Genomic DNA, 13039 nt, shown 5'->3' with positions numbered 1-13039 from the left:
GCTGATCTATCTCTCCCTCCTAACCCCATTCTCCTGCCTTCTCCCCGTAACCCCTGACACCAAAATATCAATGTCAAGAAATCAAGACATCGGTCTGAAGAAGTGTCTCGACCCGAAACGTCGCCTATTCCTTCTCTCCAGAGATGCTGCCTCACATAGAAACATAGAAACATAGAAATTAGGTGCAGGAGTAGGCCATTCGGCCCTTCGAGCCTGCACCGCCATTCAATATGATCATGGCTGATCATCCAACTCAGTATCCCGTACCTGCCTTCTCTCCATACCCCCTGATCCCTTTAGCCACAAGGGCCACATCTAACTCCCTCTTAAATATAGCCAATGAACTGGCCTCAACTACCCTCTGTGGCAGAGAGTTCCAGAGATTCACCACTCTCTGTGTGAAAAAAGGTCTTCACATCTCGGTTTTAAAGGATTTCCCCCTTATCCTTAAGCTGTGACCCCTTGTCCTGGACTTCCCCAACATCGGGAGCAATCTTCCTACATCTAGCCTGTCCAATCCCTTAAGAATTTTGTAAGTTTCTATAAGATCCCCTCTCAATCTCCTAAATTCTAGAGAGGATAAACCAAGTCTATCCAGTCTTTCTTCATAAGACAGTCCTGACATCCCAGGAATCAGTCTGGTGAACCTTCTCTGCACTCCCTCTATGGCAATAATGTCCTTCCTCAATGTCCACCCGCTGAGTTTCTCCAGCTTTTTGTCTACCAACGAGTCAAGAAATATATATTTTTATTTGTCTCGATATTTATATTTGTATATTTGCTACTTCAGGACCATGAAGCTTGCAAAGTCCTGGAGCTTGCAGCTGTTAACTGCGATGCGTGCAGTTATCTCCGTAATTACTAGAAGTCAGTTTAAAGGAATCAGCAAAGTCTTGAGGAAATAGTTTAGAAAAATCAGAAAACGGAGTCTCTGTGAATGTTAATTAAAAAGAGAATCACAAACCGGGAGTTGTAGATAATTAAATTGTAAATCAAAGAGATGAGAGATTAGAATGACGTTGTAATCAACTTGTCAGTGACTAAGCATTAAAAGGGTTGGAATGAACAAAATGTTGGGAAACAGATAATTCCCTTGGGACAGAAGCTTGAAAGCACGCACCACCAGACTCAGGAACAGCTTCTTCCCCTCTGTCATCAGGCTTCTGAACGGCCCTTCCATAAGCTAGGGTACTGCCCGATTCACAATATTTGTAGTTGCTACTTCTCCATAGAGTAACATGAAGCTTCAAATAGCTCCTGTGTATCGGTGAGACCAAGCGCAGGTTCAGCGATCGTTTCACTGAACACCTCCGCTCAGTCCGCCTAAAACCTACCTGATCTCCCGGTGGTTCAACACTTCAACTCCCCCTCCCATTCCCACACTGACCCTTCTGTCCTGGGCCTCCTCCACTGTCAGAGTGAGGCCCAGTGAAAATTGGAGGAACAGCACCTCCCAGTCTGCTTTGGCAGCTTACACCTCAGTGGTATGAACATTGACTTCTCTAACTTCAAGTAACCCTTGCTTTCCCTCCCACTCCACCCCCTTCCCAGTTCCCCAACTAGTCTGACTGACCCTCCTGATTAAATGTTATCTCTGTTTGCCTCATTGTCACCTTCCGATTCACCTCGACCGCATTGCAGACAATGAAGTATTGTCTCTGGAACTGATGCGCTACAATGCTGAGAACTATATTCTGTACTGTCTATCTTCCCCTTTGCTCTATCTATTGTAATTGAGTTTGAGCTGATTGTATTTATGTGTAGTATTATCTGATCTGTTTGTCTAGCGTACGCATCAATGTGTGAATTGTAGATGGAGTCGATGGTGGGGAGTGTGGTCTGTGTGTGATGGACTGGGCTACATCTACAATGGTGGGGAGTGTGGTCTGTGTGATGGACTGGGCTACATCTACAATGGTGGGGAGTGTGGTCTGTGTGGGACTGGGCTACATCTACAATGGTGGGGAGTGTGGTCTGTGTGATGGACTGGGCTACATCTACAACTCTCAGCAGTTTAGTTTAGTTTAGAGATACAGCGTGGAAACAGGCCCTTCAGCCCACCCTGCCCAGCGATCCCCACTACCCTACACACACTAGGGACAATTTACACCAAGCCAATTAACCTACAAACCTGCACGTCTTTGGAGTGTGGGAGGAAACCGAAGATCTCGGAGAAAACGGGGAGAACGTACAAACTCCGTATAGACAGCACCCGTAGTCGGGATCGATTGCTTCCCGCTCCAGGAGACTGAGCGCGCGGACCCGACTGGACTTTGTTCAAGTGCCGCCTAAACCTGGCGAAACTCCACTAGTGGGAGAGTCTAGGACTAGAGGTCACAGCCCCAGAATCAAAGAGTGTTCCTTCAGAAAGGAGATGAGGAAGAATTGCTTTGGTCAGAGGGTGGTGAATCTGTGGAATTCTTTGCCACAGAAGGCTGTGGAGGCCAAGTCAGTGGATGTTTTTAAGGCAGAGATAGATAGATTGTTGATTAGTACGGGTGTCAGAGGTTATAGGGAGAAGGCAGGAGAATGGGGTTAGGAGGGAGAGATAGATCAGCCATGATTGAATGGTGTAGTAGACTTGATGGGCCGAATGGCCTAATTATGCTCCTAGCATTTATGGCCTTATACTGGGGGTTTGCTGGGACAATTTCTTGTCTGCATTTCCCCTGCAGTTCCTCGTTGCCCCACGAGGAGGTGCCCTGTGGCCGCTGCACTGAGGATAATCTGCTGTTGTGTTTGCCTGGATCTGTTTCTACTACTGCTTCTGCTTCCTGGTTCACGGTTCCTCCCTTCGGCCAGGGGTAGGGTGAGGGAGAGAGAGAGAGAGAGAGAGAGAGAGGGAGAACGAGAGGAGAGAGAGAGAGAGAGGAGAGAGAGAGAGAGAGAGAGATAGAGAGAGGGAGAGGGAGATAGAGGGAGAGAGAGAGAGAGGGGAGGGGAGAGAAAGAGAGAGACACACACAGACAGACAGTGAGAGTCACAGAGACAGAGAGGGAGAGAGAGGGGGGGGGAGACAGAGAGAGAGGGAGGCAGAGAGGGGGCTGGGCTGGGCTGGGATGGAGGATGTGGGCAGCATTGAGGACTTGTGTGGGAGTGTGGAGTTGAGGCGGTGTGGGGGATTGAACCTGTACCAGCGAGTGTATGTCCGCATCATGCAGCGTTTCCCCGCAGATATCCACTCCTTCTGCCACCCACTGGTGCCCCCGGCCCGCAGGCAGCAGCTGCTTCACCTGCTCAGGAGCATCGACCACCTCACCTGCCAGAAACTACAGATACTATTCTCATTCTCTGTCCCGAGCCCGGAGGCATTGACCTTCCTGACAGATCTAAAGCTGCCCGTGATCTCAGCTGGTGCTGTGAGTAACGTCCACGTAGCATGGAGTCGAGCTTTACTTTCATTTAATTTACTTTAGTGTAGAGATACCAAGCGTAGAAACAGGCCCTTCGGCCCACACAGTGTGTGATGCCCCACACACTAACACTACCCCCCCCCCCACACACACACACACACACACCACACACACACACCCACACACACACACACACACACATATGTATACACACTCACTCACTAATTCACACTCTCACTCTCACTCTCACTCACTCTCACACTCTCACTCACACTCACTCACTCACTCTCTCACTCACTCTCACACACTCTCACTCTCACTCACTCTCACACTCACTCACTCTCACTCACACTCTCACTCACTCTCACACTCACTCACTCTCACACTCACTCACTCACATACTCACTCACTCTCACACTCACTCACTCTCACTCTCACTCACACTCTCACTCACTCTCACACTCACTCACTCTCACACTCACTCTCACTCTCACACTCACTCTCACACTCACTCTCACACTCACTCACTCACTCTCACACTCTCACTCACACACGTGACAATTTATACATTTACACCAAGCCAAGTAACCTACATGTTTGGAGTCTAATCTGACTGTACAAATCCACAACGTTATTAGAGTTAAATTAACCTGAAGCTGCCAGGATTGGGTTTAGTTCATAAGTGCTAGGAGCAGAATTAGGCCATTCGGCCCATCAAGTCTACTCAGCCATTCAATCGTGGCTGATCTATCTCTCCCTCCTAACCCCATTCTCCTGCCTTAACCCAGTAACCCCGGACACCCGTACTAATCAAGAATCTGTCGGTGTCTGCGTTAACAATGTATCACCGTATTAAACATTGCCACCTGCCTGCTGTCGGCCCAACTTGCCCTCTCCACCTCGCTTCTTCACCCTCCCTCTCTCCCCCCTCTTTCCCCATGTCCCCTCTCCCCACCTTCCACTCTCTCCCTCCACCCCCCTTTCACCCACTCTTCCCCCCCTTTCACCCACTCTTCCCCCCTCCCCTCACCACTTTGCCCCCCGCCCCCCCTCTCCCCCTTTTCCCCCTCCTCTCTCCCCCCTGCCCCTCCATCCCCTCCCATCCCCATCTCTCCCCAACCCCCGAGCGTGGATTCGATCCTGACTCCTCTCCCCATGACCTGCGTGGGTTTTCTCCGGGCGCTCCGGTTTCCTCCCACACTCCAGAGACGTGCGGGTTTGCAGGTTAAGTGGCTTCAGGATAAATTGTAAAATTATCCCCAGAGCGTGTAGGATAGTGTTAGCGTGCGGGGGTCGCTGGTCGGCACGGACTAGATGGGCCGAAGGGCCTGTTTCCGCACTGTATCTGTAATTGCTAAAACTTGTAAATCAGAGGTGAAGGACTGAATATTTGCAGCAGGTGTGTTTAATTCTGTTTATTTTGTGCTTTGCGCAGGGCACTGGGTATTGGGAATATCTACTTCAGTGTCACGGTGTTGATGTCATAGCTTTCGATGCAAATGAAGTTTATCCGCCAGAAATACGATATTCCGAGGTTTTGGTGAGTGTTGTGTTTTTTCAGAGGGATCTGAATCATAAGCTCTGTGTCGGAAGGAACTGCAGATGCCGGTTTACACAAAATGCTGGAGTAACTCAGCGGGTCAGGCAGCATCTGTGGAGGGGAGGAATGGGCGACGCTTCGGGTCACCTCACAGCACCAGAGACCCGGGTTCGATCCCGACTACGGGTGTTGTCTGCGTGGAGTTTGTACGTTCTCCCCGTGACCTGCGTGGGTTTTCTCCGGGTGCTCCGGTTTCCTCCCACACTCCAAAGACGTGCAGGTTTGAGGGTTAATTGGCTTGGTGTAAGTGTAAACATTGTCCCTCGTGTGTGTGTGTGTAGGATAGTGCTCGTGTGCGGGATGACCGCTGATCAGCGTGGACTCGCAACAGGCCCTTCGGCCCACAATGTCTGTGCTGAACATGATGCCAAGACCAACTCATATCCGCCTGTAAATAATCCATATCCCTCCATTCCCTGCATATCCACACTCAGGGAGTTTAGAGATACAGCACGGAAACATGCCCTTCGGCCCAACTTGCCCACACTGACCAACATGCCCCAGCTACACTCGTCCCACCTGCCTATCTGGTCCATATCCCTCCAAACCTGTCCTATCCATGTACCTGTCTAAATGTTTCTGAAACGTTGGGATAGTCCCAGCCTCAACCACCTCCTCCGGCAGCTCGTTCCGTCCACCCACCACCCTCTGTGTGTAAAAGTTATCCTGTTAAAGATTCCTGTTAATTATTTTCCCCTTCACTTTAAACCTGTGTCCTCTGGTCCTTAATTCCCCCACTCTGGGTGAGAGACTCTGTGCATCTACCCGATCTATTCCTCTCATGATTTTATACACCTCTAGTTTACATTATAATTGTTGTCACATGTACTGAGGTTACAGCTATAGTTCCCCTTAATGCCTGGTGTGTGACGTAAGTCTTGAGCGTTTCCCTTCAAAGATTACATTTCCGTGAACTAACTATGAGCGGCTTGTCCAGGCGTGTACTTTTGTCAGTAAATGTTGTTATGAAAGTTGAAAGTTTGGAGGAATTCACCAGCGAACATTGACCCTTGCATTTGCCGCCCCCAGACCAGTGGGCCTGAGATCCTCGAGCAATATCCTGACCGAATACTTCTCCTAGCTTGGCCAGACGCAGCCGGTAAGAAAGGGGGGGCTTTCATCTTCTTGTGTAGGAAGAGATGGATCCCAGGGTTGAGTGGGTTAACATATGATGAGCGTTTGACGGCACTGGGCCTCTACTCAGTTTCAGTGAGGTTCCCCCCCCAACCCTCATCCTTCTAAACTCCAGCCAGTACAGGCCCAGTGCCGATAAACATTCATCATATGTTAACCTACTCATTCCTGGGATCATTCTTGTAAACCTCCTCTGGACCCTCTCCAGAGCCAGCGCGTCCTTCCTCAGATACAGGGCTCAGAAATGCTCACCATATTCCGAATGTGGCCTGAGCAGCGCCTTATAGAGCCTCAGCCTTACATCCCTGTTTTTGTGCTTCGCAGTAGAATCAGAGACAGTTTCTTCCCAGCTGTTATCAGGCAACAGTTAGAAGGGGCCACAGTTTAAGAATAAGGGGTAAGCCATTTAGAACGGAGACGAGGAAACACTTTCTCTCACAGAGAGTTGTGAGTCTGTGGAATTCTCTGCCTCAGAGGGCGGTGGAGGCCAGTTCTCTGGATGCTTTCAAGAGAGAGCTAGATAGGGCTCTTAAAGATAGCGGAGTCAGGGGATATGGGGAGAAGGCAGGAACGGGGTACTGATTGGGGATGATCAGCCATGATCACATTGAATGGCGGTGCTGGCTCGAAGGGCCGAATGGCCTCTACTCCTGCACCTATTGTCTATTGTCTTTCTCCTTTCCGCAGAGTCGTCAACGTTTTCCGTGGACTGCCTGAGGCGTTTCCGTGGCGACACGCTGGTCCACGTTGGCGAGCTGCTGGGTGAAACGCAGTCTGCCAACCCCTGGGGGCAGTCATCGTCTCGAGAGTTCCAGCTGAGCCTGGCGGAGGATTTCTGCTGCGTCAGCAGAATTAAACTCCCCAACTGGCCGGGTCACCTTGACTCACTGACCTTGTGGAGAAGGAAGAACGTCCAACCTGTCATGTGTGACAAAGCTCACTTTCATTACGCCAACACTCAGGGCAGAGTGTATTTATAGCGCGGACCAAGGAACTGCAGATGCTGGTTTACATCGAAGATAGTTCCGGAGTAACTCAGCGGGACAGGCAGCATCTGTGTAGAGAAGGAATGGGCGACGTTTCGGGTCGTGACCCTTCTTCAGACTTTCTTCTCAGGGTCTCGACCCGAAATGTCACCCATTCCTTCTCCCCAGAGATGCTGCCTGTCCCGCTGAGTTACTCCAGCATTTTGTGTCTATTTGCAATCCTCATTCTGAATAAGGCATGGCACGGTGGCGCAGTGGTAGAGTTGCTGCCTCACGGCGCCAGAGACCCGGGTTCCATCCCGACTACGGGTGCTGTCTGTGTGGAGTTTGCCCGTTCTCCCCGTGACCTGCGTGGGTTTCCTCCGGGTGCTCCGGTTTCTCCCCATTCTCCAAAGACGTGCAGGTTTGTAGGTTAATTGGCTTCGGTAAAAATTGTCCGTAGTGTGTGTAGGATGGTGCTAGTGAACGGGGATCGCTGGTCAGTGCAGTCGGTGGGCCGAAGGGCCTGTTTCCGTGCTGTATCTCTGAACTGTCCTGACCTGAAACGTTGTTCTGTCCAGCCTGCAGAAGGGTCCTGACATGAACCATGGTCTATCATGTCTGAAGTAGAATCCCAACCCAAACAATGGCCCATCGCATCTGAAGAAGGGTCACTACTCGAAATGCCCTCTGTCAATCCCACCACAGATGCTGCCTGACCCGCTGACTTCCCCCAGCACGTTGTGTTTTGCTCCAGATTCCAGCATCTGCAGTCTCTTCTGTTTCTGTTTATAACTAATCTGTGAATAAAAGTGCGCTGCTAAAAGCTGCCTTTCTAATTTATTTTTAGATTTTTAGTCTCCCATGTATTTTATGTCGTTGGAAAGCAACACATATTGTCTACAGACTATCATGCGTGAGACTACTAAAGTGTTTGTTATACTGGGAACACTGGTTGTTGTGGTTTGTTTCTCATAGTCATAGAGTGATACAGTGTGGAAACTGGCCATTCGGCCCAACTTGCCCATGCCGGCCAACATGTCCCATCAACACTAGTCCCACCTGCCTGTGTCTGGCCCTATATCCCTCCAAACCTGTCCAATCCAACTGTTCAAGAAGGAACTGCAGATGCTGGAAAATCGAAGGTAGACAAAAGTGCTGGAGAAACTCAGCGGGTGCGGCAGCATTCTATGGAGCGAAGGAAATAGGCAACGTTTCGGGCCGAAACCCAAAGGAAATAGGCAACGTTTCGGGCCGAAACCCAAAGGAAATAGGCAACGTTTCGGGCCGAAACCCAAAGGAAATAGGCAACGTTTCGGGCCGAAACCCAAAGGAAATAGGCAACGTTTCGGGCCGAAACCCAAAGGAAATAGGCAACGTTTCGGGCCGAAACCCAAAGGAAATAGGCAACGTTTCGGGCCGAAACCCAAAGGAAATAGGCAACGTTTCGGGTCGAAACCCAAAGGGTTTCGGCCCGAAACGTTGCCTATTTCCTTCGCTCCATTGATGCTGCCGCACCCGCTGAGTTTCTCCAGCACTTTTGTCTACCTTCGAAAAATACACCCGTCCAAGTGTATTTTAAATGTTGTTATAGTACCTGCCTCAACTACCTCCACTGGCAGCTCGTTCCATACACCCACCACCCACAGTGGGAAAAAGTTGACCCTCAGGTTCCTATTAAATCTTTCCCCTCTAGTCATAAACCTATGTCCTCTGGTTCTTGAATTCTGCTCTGGGCAAAAGACTGGATTTACCCGATCTATTCCTCTCATGATCTTGTACACCTCTATAAGATCATCAGTCATCTATGCTCCATGGAATAGAGTCCCAGCCTACTCAACCTCTCCCTGTAGCTCACAACCTCTAGTCCTGGCAACATCCTCGTGAATCTTCTCTGCACCCTTTCCAGCTTGACAACATCTGTTCTATAACAGGGTGACTAAAACTGAACACAAACGACAGACAGGTGGGCAGAGGGGGTGGGGTTGCCCTGTTGGTGAGGAATGAAATTCAGTCCCTTGCAAGGGGTGACATTGAAACAGGAGATGTGGAGTCAGTATGGATAGAACTAAGGAATTGTAAGGGTAAAAAGACTCTAATGGGACTAATCTACAGGCCCCCAAACAGTAGCCTGGACATAGGGCGCAAGTTGAATCAGGAGTTAAAACTGGCATGTAGCAAAAGTAATGCTGTGGTTGTTATGGGAGATTTCAACATGCAGGTAGACTGGGAAAATCAGGTTGCTAATGGACCCCAAGAAAGGGGGCACTTTGTAGAGTGCCTTCGTGATGGACTCTTAGAACAGCTTGTATTGGACCCTACCAGGGAGAAGGCAATTCTGGATTTAGTGTTACGTAATGAACCGGATTTGATAAAGGAACTTGAGGTTAATGAGCGATTAGGAGGCAGTGGCCATAACATGGTCAGGTTTAATCTACAATTGGCGAGGGAGATGGGTAGATCGGAGGTGTCAGTATTACAGTTGAATAAAGGGGACTATGGGGCCATGAGGGAGGAGCTGGCCAAAGTTGACTGGAAAGATACACTAGCAGGGATGACAGTGGAACAAAAATGGCAGTTATTTCTAGGAATAATACAGAAGGTGCAGGATCAGTTCATTCCTAGGAGGAAGAAAGATTCCAAGGGGAGAAAGGGGTGACCGTGGCTGACAAGGCACGTCAGGGACAGTATAAAAATTAAAGCGAAGAAGTACAACGTAGTGAAGATGAGCGGGAAGCAAGAGGATTGGGTAATGTTTAAAGAACAACAGAAGATAACTAAAAAGACAATACGGGGAGAAAAGATGAGGTATGAAGATAAGCTAGCCAAGAATATAAAGCAGGATAGTAAAAGCTTCTTTAGATGTGTGAAGAGGAAAAAATTAGTTAAGACCAAAGTTGGACCCTTGAAGACCGAGAAAAGTGAATGTATTACGGGGAACAAGGAAATGGCAGATAGGTTGAACAGATACTTTGGATCTGTCTTCACGAAGGAGGACACAAACAATCTTCCTGATATAGTAGTGGCCAGAGGATCTGGGGTGACGGAGGAAATGAAGAAAATCCACATTAGGCAGGAAATGGTGTTGGATAGACTGATGGGACTGAAGGCAGATAAATCCCCAGGGCCTGATGGTCTGCATACCAGGGTACTTAAGGAAGTGGCTCTAGAAATCGTGGATGCATTGGTGATCATTTTCCAATGTTCTATAGATTCAGGATCAGTTCCTGTGGATTGGAGGGTAGCTAATGTTATCCCACTTTTTAAGAAAGGCGGGAGAGAGAAAACAGGGAATTATAGACCAGTTAGCCTGACATCGGTGGGGAAGATGCTGGAGTCAATTATAAAAGATGAACATTTGGATAGCAGTAACAGGATCGGTCCGAGTCAGCGTGGATTTACGAAGGGGAAATCAAGCTTAATTAATCTTCTGGAATTTTTTGAGGATGTAACTAGGAAAATGGACAAGGGAAAGCCAGTGGATGTAGTGTACCTGGACTTTCAGAAAGCATTTGATAAGGCCCCACACAGGAGATTAGTGGGCAAAATGAGGGCACATGGTATTGGGGGTAGAGTGCTGACATGGATAGAGAAGTGGTTGGCAGACAGGAAACAAAGAGTAGGAATTAACGGGTCCCTTTCAGAATGGCAGGCAGTGACTAGTGGGGTACCGCAAGGCTCGGTGCTGGGACCGCAGCTATTTACAATATACATCAATGATTTGGATGAAGGGATTCAAAGTAACATTAGCAAATTTGCAGATGATACAAAGCTGTGTGGCAGTGTGAACTGTGAGGAGGATGCTATGAGAATGCAGGGTGACTTGGACTGGTTGAGGGAGTGGGCAGATAATAATAATAATAAATACTTTATTGATCCCCTCAGGGAAATTCAGATGTCCAGAAGCCCCCAACCAACAAACCCACAGATTCAAAACGAACGCAGACAGAAAATACATAGAATACAATGTGGACACTACCTGAGAGCAATAAATACTTAAAAAGACCAATAATTAACAGTTAAAAATTAAAAATTGCAAAATGCATCCCCCTACAGCCTAGCGGTCCGAATTATAAAATCTAATGGCTGCAGGGGTGAAGGATCTCCTGAACCGCTCCGTTCTACAGGGCAGGGAGAGGAGCCGGTTGTTGTTCCGAGTGCTCTTTTGACTCTCCATAATTAAATGGAGGGAATGCCCGGGGTTTTTCAGGATGACCTGCACCTTGTGCCTCATACGCCTCTCAAGCACATCCATCCCAGAGTCTACTCTCCCCTCCAGCACTGAGTTAGCTCGTTTAACCAGTTTGACCAGCTTCTTGTTGTTTTTTGCACTAATGCTGTTGCCCCAGCAGACAACAGCGTAGAAAATAACACTTGCAACCACCGTGTTGTAAAACATGTGCAGCATATCATTACACACATTGAAGGATTTGAGCCTTCTGAGGAAAAAGAGTGCTCTGGCCTTTTTTGTAGAGGGAGTCAGAGTTGACAGACCATTCCAGTTTGTTATCAAGGTGCACTCCAAGGTATTTATATGTCTGCACCACCTCAATGTCAGCCCCTGCAGCGTTGACCGGCTGAAGGGGGAGCTTGGACCTGCCAAAGTTAACCACCATCTCTTTAGTCTTAGTTGTGTTCAGGATGAGACAGTTCTCTTCACTCCAGGCACAAAAGGCACTGGTCAAGTTCCTGTATTCCTCCTCCTGCCCGTTCCTTACACATGCCACAATCGCAGTATCATCTGAATATTTCTGTACGTGGCATGTGTCAGACTTATAGTTAAAGTCTGCTGTATACAGGGTGAAGAGGAACGGGGCCAGAACCGTTCCCTGTGGGGCTCCAACATTGCACACCACTGTGCCAGAGACACTGTCCCCCAGCTTGACAAACAGTGGTCGACCCGTCAGGCAGTCGTATATCCAGGAGATAAATGTGGAATCCACCCCCATCTTCTTAAGCTTGTCATTCAGAATCAGGGGTTGGATGGTGTTGAAGTCGAATGGCGGATGCAGTTTAATGTGGATAAATGTGAGGTTATCCACTTTGGTGGCAAAAAGAGGAAGGCAGATTATTATCTGAATGGTGTCAAGTTGGAAAAAGGGGAAGTACAACGAGATCTGGGAGATCCTTGTTCATCAGTCATGGAAAGTAAGCATGCAGGTACAGCAGGCAGTGAAGAAAGCGAATGGCATGATGGCCTTCGTAACAAGAGGAGTATAGGAGCTAAGAGGTCCTTCTGCAGTTGTACAGGGCCCTAGTGAGACCACATCTGTGTGCAGTTTTAGTCTCCAGATTTGAGGAAGGACATTCTTGTTGTTGAGGGAGTGCAGCGTAGGTTCACGAGGTTAATTCCCGGGATGGCTAGACTGTCATATGTTGATAGAATGGAGCGGCTGGGCTTGTATACTCTGCAATTTAGAAGGATGAGAGGGAATCTTATTGAAACTTATAAGATTATTTAGGGTTTGGACATGCTAGAGGCAGGAAACATGTTCCCGATGTTGGGGGAGTCCAGAACCAGGGGCCACAGTTTAAGAATAAGGGGTAAGCCATTTAGAACGGAGATGAGGAAAAACTTTTCACACAGAGGGTTGTGAATCTGTGGAATTCTCTGCCTCAGTGGAGGCCAATTCCCTGGATGCTTTCAAGTGAGAGTTAGATAGAGCTCTTAAAGATAGCGGAGTCAGGGGATATGGGGAGAAGGCAGGAACGGGATACTGATTGTGGATGATCAGCCATGATCATATTGAATGGCGGTGCAGGTTCAAAGGGCCGAATGGCCTACTCCTGCACCTATTGTCTATTGTCTATTGACTATGGGGGGGTGTGCTTCAGTGCAGAGTTCAGTGTGGTGAAGGCCTTAGGATAGAAACTTTTTTTTAGTCTTGTTAATCTCCTAAACGTGGCCTCACCAACGTCTTGTACAACTGCAACACAACCTCCCAACATCTATACTCAATACTCTTCTCTGAACCCTTTCCAGCTTG

At 48.5% G+C, this 13039-nt stretch overlaps 1 protein-coding gene across 1 annotated transcript in view; it reads left to right on the top strand.

The window, feature by feature from the left end:
• Positions 1-3034: 3034 nt before the first annotated feature.
• Positions 3035-13039, top strand: part of LOC116989094 (beta-crystallin B1-like) — a 30804-nt gene continuing 20799 nt past the window's right edge. The window contains exons 1-3 of the mRNA XM_033046273.1: positions 3035-3359; positions 4789-4893; positions 5983-6052. Coding sequence (XP_032902164.1) covers positions 3060-3359; positions 4789-4893; positions 5983-6052 — 475 coding nt within the window. The 5' untranslated portion in view covers positions 3035-3059. The remainder of the gene's footprint in view (positions 3360-4788; positions 4894-5982; positions 6053-13039) is intronic.

This window comes from Amblyraja radiata, chromosome 28 (assembly GCF_010909765.2).
Source record: "Amblyraja radiata isolate CabotCenter1 chromosome 28, sAmbRad1.1.pri, whole genome shotgun sequence".
In the NCBI taxonomy this organism is placed as follows: Eukaryota; Metazoa; Chordata; class Chondrichthyes; order Rajiformes; family Rajidae; genus Amblyraja; species Amblyraja radiata.
This window is presented reverse-complemented; position numbering and strand designations above follow the sequence as displayed.